The 21352-nt window shown below is 44.6% G+C and overlaps 1 protein-coding gene across 14 annotated transcripts in view; it reads left to right on the top strand.

Moving 5' to 3' along the window:
• Positions 1 to 21352, top strand: part of LOC144752260 (uncharacterized) — a 413494-nt gene that overhangs the window by 227106 nt on the left and 165036 nt on the right. For 10 of the 14 annotated variants that reach the window (XR_013594112.1, XR_013594108.1, XR_013594110.1 and 7 more), the window contains 2 exons: positions 2703 to 2834; positions 2939 to 3095. The exons of 1 other annotated variant lie outside the window; for it this stretch is intronic. Coding sequence is in view for 7 of the 13 variants with exons in the window: in XM_078640284.1 (XP_078496410.1) it covers positions 2703 to 2763 (61 nt within the window). In the remaining 6 variants the exon portion in view is untranslated. The remainder of the gene's footprint in view (positions 1 to 2702; positions 2835 to 2938; positions 3096 to 21352) is intronic. 3 more of the 14 variants (XM_078640286.1, XM_078640282.1, XM_078640283.1) reach the window with 1 other exon arrangement.

The following is a 21352-nucleotide window of genomic DNA, read 5'->3' as shown; positions in this document are numbered from 1 at the left end:
GTGGTCAGTACTGGTGGTGGTGGTGGTATTGGCAGTGGTAGTATATGTGGTGGAGGTACTGGTAGTGTTAGAATTGCTGATGGTGGTACTGGTAGCAGTAGTATTGGTTGTGGTGGTACTGGTAGTGGTAGTACTGGTGGTGGTGGTACTTGTGGTGGTAGTACTGGTGGTGGTGGTACTGGTAGTGGTAGTACTGGTGGTGGTGGTACTGGTAGTAGTGGTGGTGGTGGTAGTGGTGGTGGTGGTGGTACTGGTAGTACTGGTGGTGGTGGTAGTACTGGTGGTGGTGGTAGTAGTAGTACTGGTGGCTGTAGTAGTGGTAGTACTGGTGGCTGTAGTAGTGGTAGTACTGGTGGTGGTAGAACTGGTAGTACTGATGGTGGTAGTACTGGAAGTACTGGTGGTGGTGGTGGTACTGGTAGTGGTAGTACTGGTGGTGGTGTTACTGGTAGTACTGGTGGTGGTGGTACTGGTAGTGGTAGTAGTGGTAGTACTGGAGGTGGTGGTACTGGTAGTGGTAGTACTGGTGGTGGTAGTACTGGTGGTGGTAGTACTGGTAGTGGTGGTACTGGTGGTGGTACTGGTAGTGGTAGTACTGGTGGTGGTGGTACTGGTAGTTGTAGTACTGGTGGTGGTACCGGTAGTGGTAGTGCTAGTGGTGGTGGTACTGCTGCCCGTAGTACTGGTAGTGGTAGTACTGGTGGTGGTGGTACTGGTGGTGGTAGTAGTGGTGGTGGTAGTGGTACTGGTATTGGTAGTACTGGTGGTCGTGGTACTGTTAGTACTGGTGGTGGTGGTAGTGGTAGTACTGGTGGCTGTAGTACTGGTAGTACTGGTGGTGTTGGTGGTACTGGTAGTGGTAGTACTGGTGGTGGTGGTGGTACTGGTAGTACTGGTGGTGGTGGTACTGGTGGTGGTGGTAGTGGTAATGGTAGTACTGGTAGTGGTAGTACTGGTAGTGGTAGTACTGGTGGTGGTGGTACTGGTAGTACTGGTGGTGATGTTAGTGGTAGTACTGGTGGTCGTGGTACTGTTAGTACTGGTGGTGGTGGTAGTGGTAGTACTGGTGGCTGTAGTACTGGTAGTACTGGTGGTGGTGGTGCATGTATCAATGAGTCTAATTTTTGCTAATGAAATAGCCATTGGCATTACGTGAGACACACAAGAGATTTGTGAATTCCCATTGTAACCGCGGGAAGGCTCTGTTTTCCCTGAATATTGCGTATTCACGTTTTTTCCACAAACTTTACAATAATGATGACTGCATGTTAACTCTGCGAGTCAGGCTCGACAGCAGACTGCAATCAGGCCCGTAAAGATTTCGGAAGGGAGTAGGTGGGGAGGGGTGCACTGCTTTTTTACCTCCAGTTACGGCTTACACTTCTTTAGTTAGGTTGAAGAGGGGCGTTGTGCGATCACAGGTGCGTCCATCTTTTGCTGTTGTGGAAACGTGGTGTTACATACAGAGAGGAGATCGGTGTGCTGCTGCTCAAAGAGGAAACAAGGAGAAACGCCCTTGAACTGAAATGCGCCCTCTGACAGCTACCCACAGTCGCACAGCTCTCAACGTTGGCTTCGGCTGGCATTTCCTGTTCCGTGGAGGTTTTGAACTCCTGTTCTAGTTTATGAGCAGAATATGAGTCTCTGGGCTATGTCCGTATGTGAGTAATTCCAAGAATGCTCCCTTTGTAACGAATGCGGGCGACAAAAATTAAACACGAGGGCCCCGTGATTGTCATTTAGATTTAACCAACACGCCTTGAACGCCATGGCAAAGACTAAAATAACTGCAACAGTTGCCAAAAAAAAGGACATAAACATAACTGGAAACTACCCACGTGTGATGAAGGTCACTTTTAACCCTCATCATTTATTCAACCAGTAGTCTGCATGTCAGCACTTATTAAAATTCGGAGAACAAAGCGTACAGAACCAGAATCCAAATGTTTTATAATAAAACGGCTTTAAACCCCGTTTTAGAAACCACAGACAAAAATAGTGCAGCGCAGCGTGCGAGGAAAGGAAGGAAATGGCGGCCTTTGGAAATGAGAGTATTCAGGAAACACAAGAACTACAGTGTGGACGAGCACGTATGAGTCATCTTCTGTGAGCCTCGCCTGCTGCCTCGCCTCTCGTCATTTTACATTGAACGCGCTCACCGCTCAGACCATCTGGATTGCATTACACGGGCACTCTGACAGCTCCTAATTAAAATTAATGGTCTGCCGTGCGCGTAACCGCACAGAATATGCCAAAAATGGCCGCCTAACATTACATATACCCAATGGCATCAAGACTACTAAAAACACAGCAACGCGACAACCAATCACTATTAAGATAATAAAATAGCGCACTGAAAATGCACGAGCTAAGAAAAATTTATCCAGCATGAACGAAAAAACCGCTACAATACGGCTCGCAGCTCCTCCCCACTTCTGACGAAGTGGTGACGTCGCCGAGCCCGTAAAAAGAAAGGAGAAAGGCTTTAAAGACTTTCAGAACTTTTTTAGAACGTGCACATTATATGCTATATATATGATTTTTTTGTGTTTTGCTCATTGTTTAATTCACTTCCAGATTGTGTTGTCAAGTGGAGAATTTAAGTAAAAGAGATCAAGTAAGTCCACGAAGTGAACCTAATGTTAGTCATAGAAAATGAGGTTAAGGTAAATACTCACCTGTTTATTGCTGTTTGTGTCCAGGAAAATTGACGCTTCATCATTATTTAATCAACATTTCTCCCAAGAACTACACTTCAATTGACAACTTCTACAACTACTGGACAACACCCACGACGACATCTAGGATGCGAAGCCCACCTTAGTAGACCGCAGGTAGGAACCTTTTGACTTAAGAATAACAACTTAGTAGATATTAAAAAGGTGTTAAAACAAATTTCCAAAAATCTTTTTTAAGGGCGCTTCTTGTTGCTTCGCAGGTAGACTACAAGACATTCCCCTAGCGTCCGAATCCGGCCCTCCTCCCTAACTACTATCATCAACCTTTAGTGTTCAGATAAGTCACAGATTGTAGGATAGGGTTTCTGGGAGTTTGGCCTATAGCGTCTCTGCAAAACACTACCAAGCGCCTTACAGGTAAGAGTCAAGACCAACAGATAAGAGTGCCTTGGTGAACCTGACACTTTATCTCTGGTGTTGTTGTCTACTTTGAGACCAAGTTCTGTGTAATTCCTACTATTGCATCCGTGGAATTTTTAACCTTTCAAGAAGGCATTCTGCTTCCTATGCTCCTGGCTGCTAGGACTTTATTTGTGGTATTTCAGACCGGCTATGGATTTACCAGTTCAAGACGAAAAGGAATAAAGACTAACACTCATGTTCCTGTGCCATGAACGCATGGTTCAAAGCTTCGATACAGTGCTGCTACTGGAGCTTAATGAGCATTGGTTTCTATCCTATTGGCCGGGGTGGCATCATTGCATACAACCTGTTTTTCTCTGCTGTGCACATACAAATTTGCACTTGATTTCTGTCTCTGTTCACCAATGAGAGATTCGTCGTACGTTAATGTACTATTGAATCCCTTGGAGGCCCATTTGATTAGTTGCCCCTCTTGTATGCCATTGTTGCTTTATGCTTTTCTCAAAGCATCCTGGGAATCATCTGGTCCCAGTGCTTTTGCATTGGAATAGCAAAAGCTTGGAATTATTCTCTCTGCAGCTACAGTGGCAACAAGCTCGGAACATACTTGCTCTATTGACTTGCTTCAAACGACTCCTCTGAAACCTTCTGCATTTTCTGGCACCATCAATGTTGCGTCTACCACTTGGCACAAATAGATATAGACAGGCTCTGTGTGGTGTTATTTGTGGAATCAGTTTGTGTATCTCAAATGAGTATTGTCCTACACAAGCAAAGTTAATAGTTTTGACTTAACTGTTTTTCTGTTAGCATAAATGTATGCGTGCTGAGACTTCCTTTTTTTTCATTTTATTTTTTATTGACAAACTGATGAGGAAAACATACCAGTACAAATACAAAGAAGAAAGACAAAGTTTACAAAATAAATATAAATGATGCCCAAAGCATATTTCAGATTCCACTTAGTACACATAGAGAGAATTTAGTTTGATAGCTCAAGAAAAGATAGAAAAAACCATAGTTCATATTATACACAAAAAAGGCGGAGCAGCAGGGAAGCTACGGCCAACTGATAGCCGGCTACGGGAAAAAGACTTCCTAATAATGTTGAATTTCCAATTTAGATTTTTAGATAAAGTTACCCCAAATGTTTCCAAATTTTTTGAATGACCGAACCCCTCTAAGTTTTGCCAGAGCTAGCTCCATAGAGTGAATTTCATTTACTAAAGACCACCAATCCGAAATGTTAGGGGGTTTAGGAGAAATCCAGGCTCTAGCTAAAGTTAATTTTGCACAAGAAAAAAGGATCGTAAACAGTGCTGGCCGGGGCAGAGAAACAGGGTGTATATCGAGTAGTACAGTTAAAGCAATAATAGAAGGTAGATAAATCTCCTTAATTTCTAAAACATTATGTAAATCCACCCAGAATTCTCTTAAGGCTGAGCAAGAGAACAACATATGTTCCAAATCTACTGCAACTGTTTGGCACTTAGGACATTTAGTGCGGTCACTATAGATATTGTTAAGGGACCACTTAGAAATCCTTTCTGGTGTATAATACAGCTTGCAGGTGGTTCTAAACTGTTGTAGCCTTAAGCTTGATGAGCGCACAGAATTATTAATGTTAGAGAAAGAACTGGCTATCTGCTTCGATGTTATATTTAAACCCGTTTTTCTACTCCATTTCTCTGCTACTTTTAAACAATCATCAGTTTTAAAAGCACTGAGGCACCTGTAAGCTTCACTTATGGTCGACTTGTTTTTGGATGCATATAGACAATTCCAAATATCGCAATCTAAAATTTCATAAATTTTGTTTTTCCGTATCAGAAAATCATGTCGCTGTAAGTATTTAAATCTCATTGTTTCTGGCAAGTCGTACAATGGTTTCAGTGTATGAAAATCTAGGAATCCAAGTGCCCCGTATAAGTCCCCCAAAACATTAATACCCTGAGCAGACCATCAAAGGGCCATACCTTCATTAAAAATCCCAGGAAGACCCGGATTACCCCATAACTCTAGCTTCGGATGATAAAAAGTAGTCCTACAGAATGCTAGTATATTGGACCAGATCCTGATTAAATCCTTGGCGGTCTTGAATTTCACCCTCTTAAAATAGTTGGGATCATTGACTCGAAACAAAAACATATTTGAATCAGATTTTAGCATATATAAATGAAAAAAGAATGGGTTTTCACTATTGAGTAGAGACCGAAGACGCCTAACAAACGAGGCCCAGAAATATAGCTTAACGTCGGGGAAGTTAAGGCCACCCTTATCCAAACTATTTTTTAGAAGTGCCAACGATCTTCGAGCTTTTCTGAATCCCCAGATAAAGCTGCTGAAGATTCCATCTAATTGCTTAAAAAAAGAATTATTCAGTGCTAAAGGGATTGAACGAAAAAGATAAAGAAATTTCGGTAAAACTTTCATTTTAATTAAGTTGATTCTGCCAATTAGGTTCAAGGGGAGTCTGTGCCATTTTTTATTAACAAAGTAGTAGATTTAATTAGCTCATTATAGTTAATATAATTGATTTCTCGTATTTTTGAAGTGATTTTAACGCCTAGATAAGTGGCGACTTTACTAATCCCTGGAACCACTGCCACTGGTACATAATTAACTATAATTTGTTTCTGATAGATACATCTGCCCTTGTGGATTCCTCACCTTGTGAATATCCCCCTTGCGTCAGCAACATTCGGAAATTATTTTTGTAGCTTCGCGCCGACGTGTACCTGGACGTCATAGAGGCACGGCATCGCTCGCGACTCCGCTGACGTCACCGACGCCTATAATAGGCCCAAGCCGGCGTGATGACATCAGTTCCCTTTTTTCCGCGTCGTCGACGCTAACAGTTTCGGGATACTCAGTAGCTTTTGGTAACTCTGTTACTGTTTTTCTTCGTTTCTCTGTTCTCTTGCCTCTTTGTCTCTTTATTATGTCGACAAAGAAGACGGGATTTAAACCCTGCAGGGAATGCGGAAAGATGATGTCCGTTAGGGACCCACACCAGGACTGTATTTGGTGTTTGAGCTCCGACTACGACGTGGATGGATGTTCGTCGTGTCAAAAAATGAATCCAAAGGCCCTGCGATAAAGGGAGACCAAGCTTCTTGTGGCAAAACTGAAAGCTGATAAAGGAAAGAAGTCTTCAAAATCCCACTCAAAGAAGTCGAGGTCGAAGTCAAGATCAAGATCTCGGGAGGTGTCGGCTTCGAAGTCTTCATCGGATCATGCTTCGAGGTCACATAAGAAGCATAAGAAAAGGAGACATGAATCTCGACGTCATTCGGGTGAGAAGTCAGACTCGTGGTCGAGATCACCCAAAAAGATTAAATCGAAAGTGATCCCTCCACAAGAGATTTCAGATCGAGAAGGCGAGGCCTCGCCTTCGGAGTCGCAAATTCATTCTCCGACTCTGGTTTCCGATCCGACTCCGACGCCGTCTCCGGCTCAAGAAGAGGTCGGTGAAGTTCCTAATGAAGAAGAGGAATCGACTCCTGTTGTTGAAACAGATTCGAATCTGCCTCGAGACCTGAGGGTGCTCATCCACCTTTTCCAGCTCCAGGTCAGGATCCTTCAGCGTTTCTCAACGCTATGTATGGTGTATTCTCGAGGTCATGGTACCCCTCTGGAGCGCCTTCGGGTCCCATGGGTCCAATGGCATTTCATTTGGGTGTGCCTCACTCTTATGCCCCGGCACCTTTCATGCCGTATATGCCGGCCCGACTCCGCTGTGGCAGTACCCGGCTCCACCGAGGTCGACGCCATTGTCGACGCCGGCTCGACCGAAGTCGACGACTCTAGCGCCGGCGTCGCCCGCTCCAAGCAAATCTCTGGACCATCCTTCTAAGCCTTCAGATTCGGTACCGACGTCGGCTCCGGCGCCGTCGGAGTCGACAGTGGATCCGGCTGCAATCCGTTTTAAACAGAGATCTAGGAGAGAAGCTCAACGTCTCCTGGAAGAACGGAGGTATTATGAGTCTCATTCAGACTTGGAGGAAGGTGAGCTGGATGAAAATTATTTCGAGGAGCTAGCTGATGCTAGTGGTCTTGAATTTTCCCCAGAGTGGGTATTGCCATCAGGTCCTGATGCGCCCTCTAAGGATGTTCAGCCATATCATGTGGTAATGAAAAAGGCAGCAGGACTTTTAGGTTTAACATTGCCTACTGTTGAATTTAAATCAAATCTGCTTACTGAGGTTCTCCATTCACAGAGCTCAGCTGTGGAACCATTACTCCCATTTAATGAGGCGTTGACTGAACCCATTATGGAGGTGTGGAAAAAGCCTCTTTCTGCTCCTGCTGTCTCAAAAGGTGTGGCTAGGAGATTTAGAGTGGCTCCTGAGGACCCTGCCTTTTTGTCATCTCACCCTTCTCCTGAAAGTCTGGTGATTCAAGCTGCGTGCTCAAAAAAGTCAGTTGGTGCTTTTCCCCAAGTGTCTGGTGACAAGGAAGCTAAAAAACAGGATCAAGTAGCCAAGAAAACTTTCTCCTCTGCAAGTATGGCGTTAAAATCAATGAATGCCACTTGTCTTATGGGAAGATATGTGCACGCACTTATGGACTCAATGCGTTCATTGATTCCAAAGGTTCCAGAAGACTGCAGAGGTGACTTTGAGGAAGTTTTATCTGATACTCAGGCGGCAGCTCGTCAAGTTATCCAGAGCGGTCTAGATACTGCAGATTCTGTTGCAACGATCATGGGCACTGCGGTTGCCACAAGACGTTCAGCTTGGTTAAAATCCTCAGATTTTTCTGCTGATGTGCAGTCTGCATTCTTAGATCTGCCTTTTGATGGTGAAGGACTCTTTGGTAAGAAGACAGATACAGCCTTAGAGAGATTTAAGGATAGCAGGGCAACTGCTAGATCTCTTGGTCTTCAAGTAAGAGGTTCAACGACCAGGAAGTTCAGAGGTTTTGGACGCTTTTCTTTTCGTACCTATAGACAAGGTCAGCAGCAGCAACAACAGCAGCAGCAGCAGCAAAATACCTTGTATAGGTCATACAGGCGAAAGCAAAGGTCCCGTCCTCGAGGGCGTCAAGCCTCTTCCTCCTCCACCTCCTCCAACCCCCCAGCCACAGAAAAGCAGCCCTAGATCCGCCATTCAGGATCATGTGGGTCCGGTGGGGGGTCGGCTTACCCACTTTCTACGAGATTGGGAATCGGTTACATCAGATCTTTGGGTTCTCAATCTCGTAGAAAATGGGTATGCCCTTCCCTTTCGGGAATTCCCTCCCAATTACCCTCTTTGCCAGGGATATTGCTCAGAGGAACATCTGTTACTCCTACAGGAAGAAGTTCAAACTCTGTTAAGAAAGGGTGCGATAGAGGTGGTCCCAGAGCAGGAAAGGGGTCAGGGATGTTACTCCCGGTATTTCCTGATTCCCAAAAAGGATGGAAGACTTCGTCCAATCCTGGATCTCAGGATCTTGAATTTTTATCTGAAACAAGAGAAATTCAAGATGCTCACCCTTGCTCAGGTTCTTCAGGCACTGCTGGAAGAAGACTGGATGGTGTCGCTTGACTTGCAGGATGCGTACTTTCACATCCCCATCCTGAAGTCACACAGGAAGTATCTCCGTTTTACGGTGGGATCGCAGCGCTATCAGTTTGCGGTCCTTCCGTTTGGGCTTACTACTGCACCTCGAGTCTTCACCAAGGTGATGGCAGTGGTGGCGGCGCATCTCAGAAGGTCGGGGATTCCTGTATTCCCTTATTTGGACGACTGGCTGATCAAAGCAGAGTCGTCAGAGAGAGTGCTCCATCATCTGCGAGAGACAACCCAGTTGTTGTACAGGTTGGGTTTTTCGATAAATGTGCCCAAATCTCACCTGGTGCCCTCCCAGCGCAACCTGTTTATAGGTGCAGTACTGGACACAACTGTATGTCGTGCATTCCCTCCTCCTCAAAGGATTCACGACATACAGGAAATGATTCCTTTATTTTACAATGGAGCGGTCGTTCCAGTCCTGAAAGTCCTTCGCCTGCTCGGTCTGATGGCTTCATGCATTCTGTTGGTCAACCATGCACGCTGGCACATGAGGGCGCTCCAGTGGTGCCTCCGCAGGCAGTGGTATCAGCACAACGGAGATCTCAGGGAGTCAGTGAGAATCTCCAGAGAAGCTGTGGCGGGTCAGTCTTGGTGGGGCGTGGAAGGCAACCTGTCTCAGGGGAAGCCTTTTCAGTTGCCTCTTCCGGTGACCACAGTGATAACGGATGCATCCACTCTAGGGTGGGGTGCTCATCTGGGGGATCTGGAGATCAAGGGTCTTTGGTCTCCAGAGGAAAGGTTGCTTCACATCAACCTTCTAGAATTGCGGGCGATACGTTTGGCGCTCCAGGCCTTCCTCCCCTCCCTTCGCGGTCGTTCGGTCCAGGTCCTGACGGACAACACGACCGCGATGTGGTACATCAACAAACAGGGAGGAGTGGGGTCGCAGTGTCTCTGCAGAGAGGCTCTGCGTCTCTGGTCCTGGGTTCAGGACCATCAGATTTGTCTGATGGCGAATCATCTGGCCGGAGTTCTGAACGTTCGTGCAGACAGTCTCAGTCGGCAGTTCTCTGCCGACCACGAGTGGAGGCTTCACCCGGAGATGGTTCACGACATCTTTCAGATGTGGGGGTCTCCTCAGGTGGACCTGTTCGCCACTCGCGAGAATGCTCACTGCCTGTCATTCTGCAGTCTCCAGTATCCGATGCAAGGAGCCTTGGGGGATGCGTTCCAGTTGAGTTGGGGAAATCAACTCCTTTACGCGTTTCCTCCCATACCTTTGATTCCTCGGGTTCTGAGGAAGATTCGCCAAGACCGGGCCCAAGTCATATTGGTCACCCCGGACTGGCCAAGAAGGGTGTGGTATACAGATCTTCTCCACCTCTCCTCTCACCCGCCGCTCCGTCTCCCTCTCAGGGCAGACCTCCTCTCTCAGATGGAGGGGCAGGTTCTACACCCGCACCTCCAGACATTACACCTTCATGACTGGAGATTGAACGGGGCAACCTGAATTCTTTTTCCCTCCCGCCTGACGTTGTGGATGTCATCTTGTCAGCCAGGCGTGACTCCACTAAGTCCATTTATTCATATAGATGGTCGAAATTTGTCACGTGGTGTGGGGAAAAATCTATTGACCCTTTGGGAACCCATTTGTCTGATGTTCTCCAGTTTGCCCTTTCTCTGGCGCAACAGGGGCTTGCTGTTGCCACAGTGAAGGGCTATCTTTCAGCGCTGTTGGCTTTTCTTTGTTTGCCTGACCAGCCATCTCTTTTTAAATCTCCTGTAGTTTTAAGGTTTTTGAAGGGCCTCACAAATAAGTTCTCTCCTACTCCTTTTATTGTGCCTCAGTGGGACTTAAATCTTGTCTTGACCTTTATGATGGGTGCTCCCTTTGAGCCTCTTCACAAATGTCCTATGAGACTTTTGACTCTTAAGACAGTCTTCCTTGTAGCAAAACCCTCAGCAAGGAGGGTAAGTGAGCTTCAAGCTCTTAGTTCCAAGCCCCCTTTCTTGACCATTCATGCTGATCGAATGGTTCTTAGGACCAGGGCTGCTTTTCTGCCTAAGGTGGTGACTCCTTTCCACCTTGGTCAATCCATTACCCTCCCTACCTTTTATCCTCCCCCACACCCTTCTAAGGATGAGGAGAGGTTGCATCGTCTGGATCCCAAAAGGGTGCTGTCCTTTTACTTGGACAGATCTAAAGACGTTCGTTTGGATGACCAGCTCTTCATTGGGTTTGCTGGCTGCAAGAAAGGAAGCGCGGTCCATAAAAGAACCTTGTCTAGATGGATCGTCCTCTGTATAAAGATCTGCTACTCTTTGGCCGGTAAGGAACCACCAGAGGGTATAAGGGCTCATTCCTGAAGAGCTAAGTCTTCATCCTCAGCATTGGCTAGAGGTGTTCCTGTAGAGGATATTTGTAGAGCGGCAACTTGGTCTTCCCTCCACACTTTCGCGAAGCATTACTGCTTGGATTCCGAAGTGAGGAGGGACGGTCACTTTGCACGTTCTGTTCTCCAGGATTTCCTGGTTTAGAAGAGTGGACACCCTCCTCCGGGAGTGGGGACTGCTGTGGGACTCTATTCACAAGGTGAGGAATCCACACGGCAGATGTATCTCTCAGAAGAACAAGGTACTTACCTTCAGTAACGCTTTTTCTGGTAGATACAATATCTGCCTGTGGATTCCTCACTGACCCACCCGCCTCCCCGTTGTCCACTCTTCTTTACCAGAGTTTCTGTAATGTATTTATTTTATTGTCAAGGAGTTGTTTATTTCAAATGTTTTATTGCATTTGCTTCACACTGTGTGTGTTTTACCTTGATATTTGTACTGCGTGTACTGTGTATATGTCTACTGTCATTGGTCCGACTGTGTGCCTCGAAGGCACGGAAAAAAGGGCGGAACTGATGTCATCACACCGGCGTGGGCCTATTATAGGCGTCGGTGACGTCAGCGGAGTCGCGAGCGATGGCGTGCCTCTATGACGTCCAGGTCCACGTCAGCGCGAAGCTACAAAAAGAATTTCCGAATGTTGCTGACGCAAGGGGGATATTCACAAGGTGAGGAATCCACAGGCAGATATTGTATCTTCCTGAAAAAGCGTTACCGAAGGTAAGTAACTTGTTCGTTCTGTTTATATTAAGCTTGTAGCCAGAAACTTTTCCAAACTTACAGGCCTCTATGGTAATCCCTTGTAGTGCCTCTATAACATCGGGAGAATAGATAGCAATATCATCGGCGTATGCCGTAATTTTCAATGCCTGTAAGCCGGACCTAAAAGGTGCCATTCGAGGTTGTGCCTGAAGAGCGTGTAGAAATTTCTCCAAAGAAAGGGCAAATAATAGAGGTAATAAGGGGCAGCCTTGGCGGGTGCCCCGTGAGATAGAAAAGTCTGAAGAGGTCAACCCTAAATCAAAAGGTTTCCTTTTCCACAATTTTATCAAGGATAATTATCCTTACTGAGGTACTGGGTTTTTAAGAACCGTCACAGAACCGGCAACCCAGCGGTGTCAGGGTACACCCAGAGACCTCGAGTCCTTCCTGATTCAGACCACAGAAACTCAGAGTCTTCTAGGTGAAGTCAAGGATCGATTTTATTGGCAGCAACCAAGGTAACAAGTATCCTAGAAGTACAACACACGGGAGGTATATTCTCAGGAGACTGCTCGCCTTTAAGCTTCAGGCAAACATTCTTGGTTTTATAGTAAATCATTGACATTTTTCTAGTACAAAGAAAAAGCAGAGTCATGATGAAATGTCCATATTTCACTTTGTGCTGCCTACAACAAATCACCCGGTAAGGCCCAACATTTCATCAGATATCGGTGGACCCCCAATAAAACGGGCACCTCCCCACCATAAAGCAAGTGAAGCAAAAAGAGCAGAGACAGATGCGAGCAAGATACGGCAGGTGTGTGCGCTGAAAATGGTTTTATGGCTTGTTGAGCTTTGATGCTATCTTGTTCGGCCACTGGGAGGGGAACTGACCTAACGAGTTCGGCCTGGGGCAATGGTTCCAACTTGCACAGGTCATAGGAAAGTCGATCAAGGAGTACGTGTCCTTTGGGAATCGAATTCAGCTGGATTAAGGCCTATGTAAAGGGCAACACAGAAAATGGCTGCCGTATATAAAATGGAAGCCAGGGGTTCAGAACGAAAATGACGATTTCGAGGCGAAATCGTCACTCGAATATGCTGAAAATGCTTGTACATGGTGTGCTCGTCATTCTCGGTCTTTTGATACTAAATTCGTCATGTTATGATGAAGTTTTATTCTCGAGTCTGAATTATTACACGAGTTTAGAATTTTCAGAACCACAAACCCTCCTTTTGCCCTTACATAGGCAATTAATCTATCCTCATGTTAATCTGAGTCCAGATCTATATTTTTAAAGTCATTGAGGTGTTGCTGTAACATCATTCTAGTACTTAGTTCATCTCTTGATACAGGCTTCCTTACACATGATGTGACACAAAGGCCACATATTGCAGGAGCACACTGCACGCATAGACAGAACAGAAAAAGAATGGCTAAGACCATCCCAATGACCATCAGAATTTTCCATCCCCAGGCGGATATCAGTTCCCAGAACCATCCCATTAACGACCAATCTCCTTTATCCACATGAATAGATTCGGAAATCTTATGTAGTTTGGAGATGGCCTGGTACACCGTTGGAGCGTTATCTGGGATGAAAACACAGCAACTCGATTGGATCAATTTGCATACCCCACCTCGGTCTGCAAGTATGACATCTAACGCGACCCTGTTCTGAAGGGTCATAAGTCGATCCGACTGGAGCTCAGCAGTCAAGTTACTAAGGGCACCAGCAGTTTCAATCACGGTGGACTCAACTACCCTTGTCAATTGCCTTATGTTCCTGCTGTTAGCCATGGATCCCCAGAACGGCAGAAAACCCTTTGCAAAGTCCCCAAATTCTTGACCTGCAGTGTCCTCTTCACTCAAGACACCTCTAACTATCCTTGTCCTGTGGTAATCTGCCGCTGCGGTGTAGGTGGGAGGCAACAGGAATGAAACAAAACATGAGCCCGAAAAGTCAGGGGGCAACCATGTATAGGCTCTATCATGGCAGATGAAATAAGTACCCTTAGCTGCTAAAAACGCGGGGGAAGTCTGGGCTGCAAAAACATACGTTTTAGTGCAGATACTCTTCCCTAACTGAGCTCTGGGATTCGTGCCATTACCTTGCAGACACAGGTGACCCTGATGGGGCACAATCCAAATCGGGGAAGATCTCTTAGCTTGCTGTTTCTCACTCAGAGTAGCTCCATATCCGGTTAAGTTCCATCCTATGTATACCAGTGTCTCATCTCTCGGGATAGTCTCATAAGAAATACCTTCCTTAATCATGTCTACTATACCCTTAACCAGAGCACTATTTTTCGGATTGTCTGTTACAGAACGTAGGGGGTAGACTTCATGTGCGTATATGAACATTGTTCTGTATGCCCACACAGAACCATTGTGGCTAAAAGGCAGGACCAGATAAGGAATACCTTTATCCGTTGTGTGAGGCATAAGACCGCACACCCAACAGTTAGTTGTGTTCATTACAAGTTGGTGTTGGTGCAAGAGCTGAACAAAGGAGTTATTAATGAACTCCAATCTCCTATTGGACTCATGGTCAGGAAGAGGGTGGAAAGAGTGAGAGGAAACAGTAGGAGGAGGTATGGGTGATGCAGTGAATAAAACGTAACTTATCAAAAATATCATCATACTGAATAACATACAATAGCACAATATTAAAAAACTTTTCTTTGTCATCACTTTACATAATTTGCGTTTAAGGTTCGTTGGTTTGGCAGGTCTCTCCACCTCGGAAAACTCCATCCTCTCTAAAGTGCTGCCCGCGGTGGGAGGTTGACTCTGCTAAGGGATGCTTCTGTCAGTCTAGGGCAACTCCCTTGGACCGACCAGGACTACCGACCTAACGTTGTCAGCTGCACCCCAAAGACTTTAAGCAACCCCGGCCCTAGCAGCGGAACCCGGATGGCGGTTCGAAAAACAAAAATAAGCAAGTTTCTCAGATGGGAGAGCTGCACTTTCAAAAGAAATGGTGTTTGGAAGGGAAAAAAGAATTTTTATTAGTCCATGGATCTTGGTCTCAATTTGCAAAAGAAATCGCTTTTATTAGTTCGTATTTCTCGGTCTCAAATTATACCGTTGTCTTCCAGGTACTGTTTGATCCGGGAACAAAAGTTCAGGCTCTGTAGTGTTCAATCGCTTGGATGATGGCACAGCTTCGTGCGAAATGTTCTCATTTTCTCGTTCAGAGTCAGTTCTTTTTACACGTGCATCACTGAAGGGTATGACACGGGGCACGGTTTCAGGTTCTGAGTCAGCGACACCCTTCTGGACCCACTGGTCATAAGGCAGAGGAAAAGGGATTTTCTTACAATGGATCCCGTGGACCCAGTTGGCCTTCCCCTCCACCCGAACGGCTGATCTTGTGGAAAGAAGGACGAGGTGCGGTCCGGTCCACCTGGGCTGGTCGTTTTTAGTTCTCTGGAAGTTTCTGACCAACACCCAGGATCCAGGGTCGATGGTGTGACCTGGAGTCTCAGAGAACGGAGGCAGGGTGTCGTGAACCTGTTGATGCAAAACACGCAATTTAGCCGTCAATTCATACAGATAGTCAAGCAAAACAGGGTGTTCAAGCTCGCTGAACTTAGTGGGTCTAGCCACTCCCCATATGTTGGCTGGCCGGCCAAAAATGATCTCATAAGGGCTAAGTTTCACTCGTGAATGCACAGTCATTCTGGTGGACAGGAGTGCTAGGGGTAGAGCATCAGGCCATTTAAGACCTGTGCTTGTTTGGATTTTGGCCAGTTTTAACTTAAGCGTGCCATTGTAACATTCTACTAATCCAGCTGATTGGGGGTGATTTGCAGCGTGGAACTTCTGCTGGATACCCAGCCCTTCACACACTCTCTTCATCACACGACCCACAAATTCACTTACATTATCAGACCAGACCATTCTAGGCATTCCAAACCTGGGGAAGTATTCTTTCACAAGGGCTTTTGCTGTGGATAAGGCAGTGTTGTCTTTTAGGGATATGCTTCTACCCATCTCGAGAAGGCACAAACAACAACGAGTACGTATTTTAAATTGTTGCACCTCTCCATGTGAATGAAGTCTAGCTGCAAAACCTCAAACGGATACGTAGGAGGTGCAAAATGACCAGCTGGAGTTGGGGTTCCCCTACCAGGATTGTGCTTCAGACATACAATGCAATTCTTGAGGACATTCTCTGCACACTTGGGAATTCCTGAATTTTGCCATACTGGAGCCAACAACTCGCAAATCCCTTTTACGCTGATAAGAGCCATTCCATGAGCCATTGTAACCACCGCAAGCACGTATGCATCGGGTAACAACCATCTCTGATGCTCTGATAACTCAATCCAACAACCATTTGCATCCATTCTACCCGTACTTTCTCTCCACGTGCTCAACTCTTTCTCTGTGGCCTCAGCTTGAATGGACTTCACACTCTCTATCGTGTCTTCACACATTCCAACGTCACCAGTCCATCTTGCAGGGCCTGCAACATACATTCGGCTCATCACATTCTTTGCCGTTTCCTTCGCGATCTCATCAGCAAATGCATTTCCACGACCAACATCATCAATCACCTTCTTGTGAGCGCTACATTTCACAATCGCCATTTGCAAAGGCAAGGTCAGTGCTTCAAGAAGCTCATTCACCAACTGACCATGCTGAGTCTTGGCTCCATGCGAAGTCAGGAACCCACGTTCTCTCCACAATCGTCCAAAACTATGAGCCACTCCGAATGCATACTGACTATCAGTGTAGATAGTCACTTTCATTCCTTTAGACAACACACATGCTCTCGTGAGTGCAATTAATTCCGCTGCTTGAGCTGAATTATGTGGCACACGTGCAGCCTCAACAATTGTATGCAAAGTCGTGACAGCATATGCTGCAGTCGTGTCACCACTCGGGAGCTTGAAGCATGAACCATCCACCCACAATGTACCATCACATTCAGCAAGAGGAGTATCGGATAGATCTACTCTCCCTTTCGTCTCTTCCTCTGTCCTAAGAAAACAATTGTGCTGTTCTGAAACACCTGATTCCTCTACAATTGGCAACAATGTGGCTAGGTTTAAAGTATTGCACCTTTTTATGTGCACATGACTCGCTAACAACGTTAATTCGTAACCTGACAACCGAGCACTAGTTAAGTGCTGTGCCTTGGTTCTATTTAACAACGTGTCTACTGCATGTGGGACCATCACGACTAGTGTATTATTCATTACTAGACCAGCAGACTGTCGAATAGAAACAGCTGCTGCTGCTGTGGCTCTTAAACAACTTGGCAATGCTCTAGCTACCAGATCCAAAGTCGACGAAAAATAGGCACATGGACGCTGCCTACCTCCAAACAACTGAGTCAATACTGACAATGCACAGCCCCCTTTCTCGTGGACATACAATGTGAAAGGCTTACTGTAGTTAGGGGTACCTAACACAGGAGCCGAACATAATGCTGTGCGTAATTCAGAAAAACACTCTTCAGACCAAGGAATGGGATTGGGTGTATTTTTTTTTTTTTTTTTCTTTTTAATCCTCATATTGCGAAGATTCTATGTATATGGAAAATTTGGTTTCTACCTCTGGAGATATTTTTCGTACCGTCACCGCCCTTTTCTCACTTGCCATATGAGTTTCTTTCTCTTTGTTTTACTCAGAGGAGAACCCTTTGCCATTACATATCCACAAGTCTGTAGGCGCAAGAAGAGGGAGCTAGCCACCTTGGCTACTCTTATGAGTATCATACTCATAATCCAGACTGTGTATTCGCTTAATCATAGGACAGACTGTTATATCCTTTTTATGGATTTAAGTGTTTTTCCATAATTTCCCAATAATTAAACCTTTTACTACTATGACCCCTTCTATCTAGTTTATTTGTTTTGATAACAGAATTCATCCATTCCCCATGTGAGGGGGCTGTTGGACCAATCCACTTAATGCATATTTCTCTTCTTGCTATTACCATTAAGACAAAAAGTAACTTTGTTTCCATTACTGTCAGCCCTATTTGATCTGTTGTGTTATCAATCCCAAAAAGAATAAGAATTTCACTTACTTTTAGATGTTTTCTGAATATCAGATTTAGCGTCTTACCAACTGCTTCCCAGAATGTTCTTGGTAATCTCACAAATAACATAAAGATTGCTAGAGGTACGAGACAGGGGTGTCCCCTTTCGCCTTTACTTTTTAACCTGTATATAGAACCCCTAGCTAATAAAATTAGAAACTGTAAGGATATAATCCCCTTTAAATATCAGGGTTGGGAGAAAAAATTAGCATTATACGCAGATGATCTCATGCTATTTACAGAGGAATATGAGAAATCCAAACCAGCTATAGAAAGAATCATTTCTGATTTTGGTCAAATTTCTGGTTATTTGGTAAATCATACTAAAACGGAAATAATGACATGGAATACCAATTTTCATAGCTCCAACATAAAGAAAGAGATAAGATACTTGGGCATTTTGATAAATCAAAATATAGATAAAATAGCACAAAATAATCTAAACAGAGTAGCCCGAGACGTAAGGAAATTATTTAAAGTATGGTCTAGTCTGCCCTTAAGTTTCATCGGGAAGTCAAATATCATAAAAATGAACATTCTCCCGAAATTTACCTTTTTGTTCAACAACATTCCACTGCAATTCAAAAAAGTTGAACTCAGAAAATTACAGGGAGAACTATCAAGTTTCATATGGGCATCTAAGGGAATCAGAATATCTTGGAGGAAGTTAAGGAGAAAAAAAGAGAAAGGAGGCATTGCAAGTCCAGACCTAATGGAATACTGTAAAGCATTCCAATTTAAAAACATAAGGAACCTTCTGGGGATACATCAATACTATCCAGAATATTTGCAAATAATTACAGAAGCAGAGGATCATTACTTGTTCAAATTCGGACACCAAAAATACTTTAAAAAAGTTAAATTAAAGGTCCTTAAAGAAGCACTAAAACTCTGGTCACAAATTAGACTGACTCTAAAAATTCCCTACTACAGTGCACTGGCACCTATATGGAATTCTCCAGGAACCCCGACCTGTCTGAAAGACGTAATGGCAAATCCACTAAGACAAAACAACATCAACTATTGGGGTCAACTACTAAATGGCTCAACATTGATCTCTTGGGAAGAAATAAATAAAATCACTAACGGAACAATATCCAAATTCAAATATTATCAGTTAAACAGTTGGGCAAGAACAATACCATCACAAGATAAAGATAGCAAAAATCTGGAAAAAGAAATGACAAAAATTTTACCCATAAAAAAGGAGGTAGCAAAATGGTACTGGACATTTTTAACAGAAGAAGAAGAAAGCTACCAAATAGCAGAACAAACATGGGGAAAAGACTTGGAAACGGACGAATTAGAAAACCTATGGGAAGAGTCAGTAGAAAAATGCTGGTCAACATTAAAATCTGTAAGACTGAAAAGAAATCACTTGTACACCCTGCATAGAGCTTATTGGACCCCGAAAAGACTCTCAAAATTTAAGAATGCAGGAATTAAGAAATGCCCGAAGTGCGGGGAGGAAAGGGCAGATGACATTCACATGTTCTGGAGATGCCCAACAATAAGAACATTTTGGGTGTATTTTTACACGTTACTGTCACCAAGGGTTTGGCTAATAACGAAAAATTCGGAATCCACTGTCTACAGTACGATGTAATGCCCAAGAAAGCACGCACTTCTCTCTGTGTTCTTGGCACACTCAATTTCGCTATTGCCTGAATTCTTTCTGGGGTCAGCTTCCTTCCCTCCTTCGATAAGAGGTGACCTAAGTGGGTCACTTCTTGTCGGCAATATTGCAGTTTGGAAAGTGACACCTTGTGATGTAAATCACACAGATGGCGCAACAATGACATCGTTGCTTTCTTACAAATTTCCTCAGTATCTGCAGCAATAAGCAGATCATCGACGTACTGTACAAGAGTAGCACCTTTTGGTAAAACAATCGTATCAAGCTGTGTTTTTAGAGCTTGACTGTATATTGATGGACTTTCACAGTAGCCCTGAGGAGCGCGTTTAAAGCGGAAGCTGCGACCTCCTAAACTGAAGGAAAATATATCCCTGCTCTCCTCAGCAATGGGGATGCTGAAGAAAGCATTCTTCAGGTCAATCACCGAAAACCAAGAGGCAGATGCTGGAATCATAGTCAATAATGTAGTAATGTCGGGGACAACTGGGAATTGTGGCACTACTATTTTATTCACCTCTCTAAGATCAATCACAAATCTGTACACAGGTGGCTGGGAGGGATCAGTTCGTTTTAAAACAGGCAGAACAGGACTATTGCAAACGTTGCCTCGTGTTTCCTCAATCACATCATTTTCAATCAATTCGTAAACGATCGCTAGCAAAGCTTTTTCACCTTCACTAGATATCCTATATTGGGGAATTCGTGGCATTTGAACATTGGCTTTCAATGTTACAACATAGGGTGGTATTTCTAAAAGACCCACATCATTTGGACCAGCGGCCCAAAGAACATCTGGAAGAAACGACAATTCTGCTGGAAGTTTATCCCTCGACAAATACATTGGAGAAACCACCTTTTTACCTAAAGTAAGCTGTACTCCTGAAGGAGAACAGTACAAAGTCGCATACAATCTTTTTAACATATCCAATCCTAGCAAGTTTTCACCACAACCTGTTGTCAGAATAAGGGGTGCTTCGAATTCGCAAGGACCAACAGAAAGAGACAAAGGGTCAGAAATCGGGTTTCTAACTGGGGCGCCAGAACAACCTACAGAAACGTTCATTTCGCCAGACAAAGGTGCGCCAGGGAGTTTGGAGTGCATAATAGAACTCTTTGTAGCACCAGTATCCAACAGAAAAGGCTCTGACACACCTGATGTAATCACCTCAACGTATGGTCCACTCTGATCTACTGGAACTGAAACAACTCCCTCTCTTTGTCTATGGCTGTCCTAGCAAATATTACCTTCCAAATACTCATCTTCTGTATAATAATCATCAACATAGTATTGAGCTGTCCTGTCAGATGCGTTGTTCTGCTGATTGAACCTATTCATAGGCGTTCTGGGGGGCGTTTCCACGTCCTCTACCTCTAGGCGTTTGCGGGACACCACAACCTCTTACACCAGAAACACCATTTGCACGCTGTGACAAAATAGGACAACTATACTTGAAATTACCTTCTTCCTTGCAATACGAACATTGGTTGGGGCCTACAGGGACACGTGGCTGAGTATACTCGACTCTTTGCGAGTTCCTCTGATACTGTTGAGGCTGCTGAAAATTATTCTGGTAGTGATTCTGGCCACTATTATTTTGATTACCACCACCACGTGGCGGATATGCTTGCTGTAGCAAAACCTTTGTTTTCAACTCCTTAGTTTTCTTTTCTGCTCTATCTTTCTCGTCTTTGTCTCTATTCTCGTAATATTGTGCAGGAGCTAATATCTGCGCTGAAGATGAAACAGCCCAAGAACTTTCTGAATCCTTTAATTTTTTACACAATTCTGGAAGCAGATTGTGCACGAATTTATCGACAAACAATCTCTGACCACCTTCTGTGGTCATATCTTGACCGCTGTGGTCGACAAATGTTTCTTCAAATCTCGTGAAGAAATCTGAGACTGTCTCTTCTTTCTTCTGTTTGCATGCAGACAACTTATCCCAATTAACACGTATT

This window comes from Lissotriton helveticus, chromosome 1_1 (genome assembly GCF_964261635.1).
Source record: "Lissotriton helveticus chromosome 1_1, aLisHel1.1, whole genome shotgun sequence".
Taxonomy (NCBI): Eukaryota; Metazoa; Chordata; class Amphibia; order Caudata; family Salamandridae; genus Lissotriton; species Lissotriton helveticus.
This window is presented reverse-complemented; position numbering and strand designations above follow the sequence as displayed.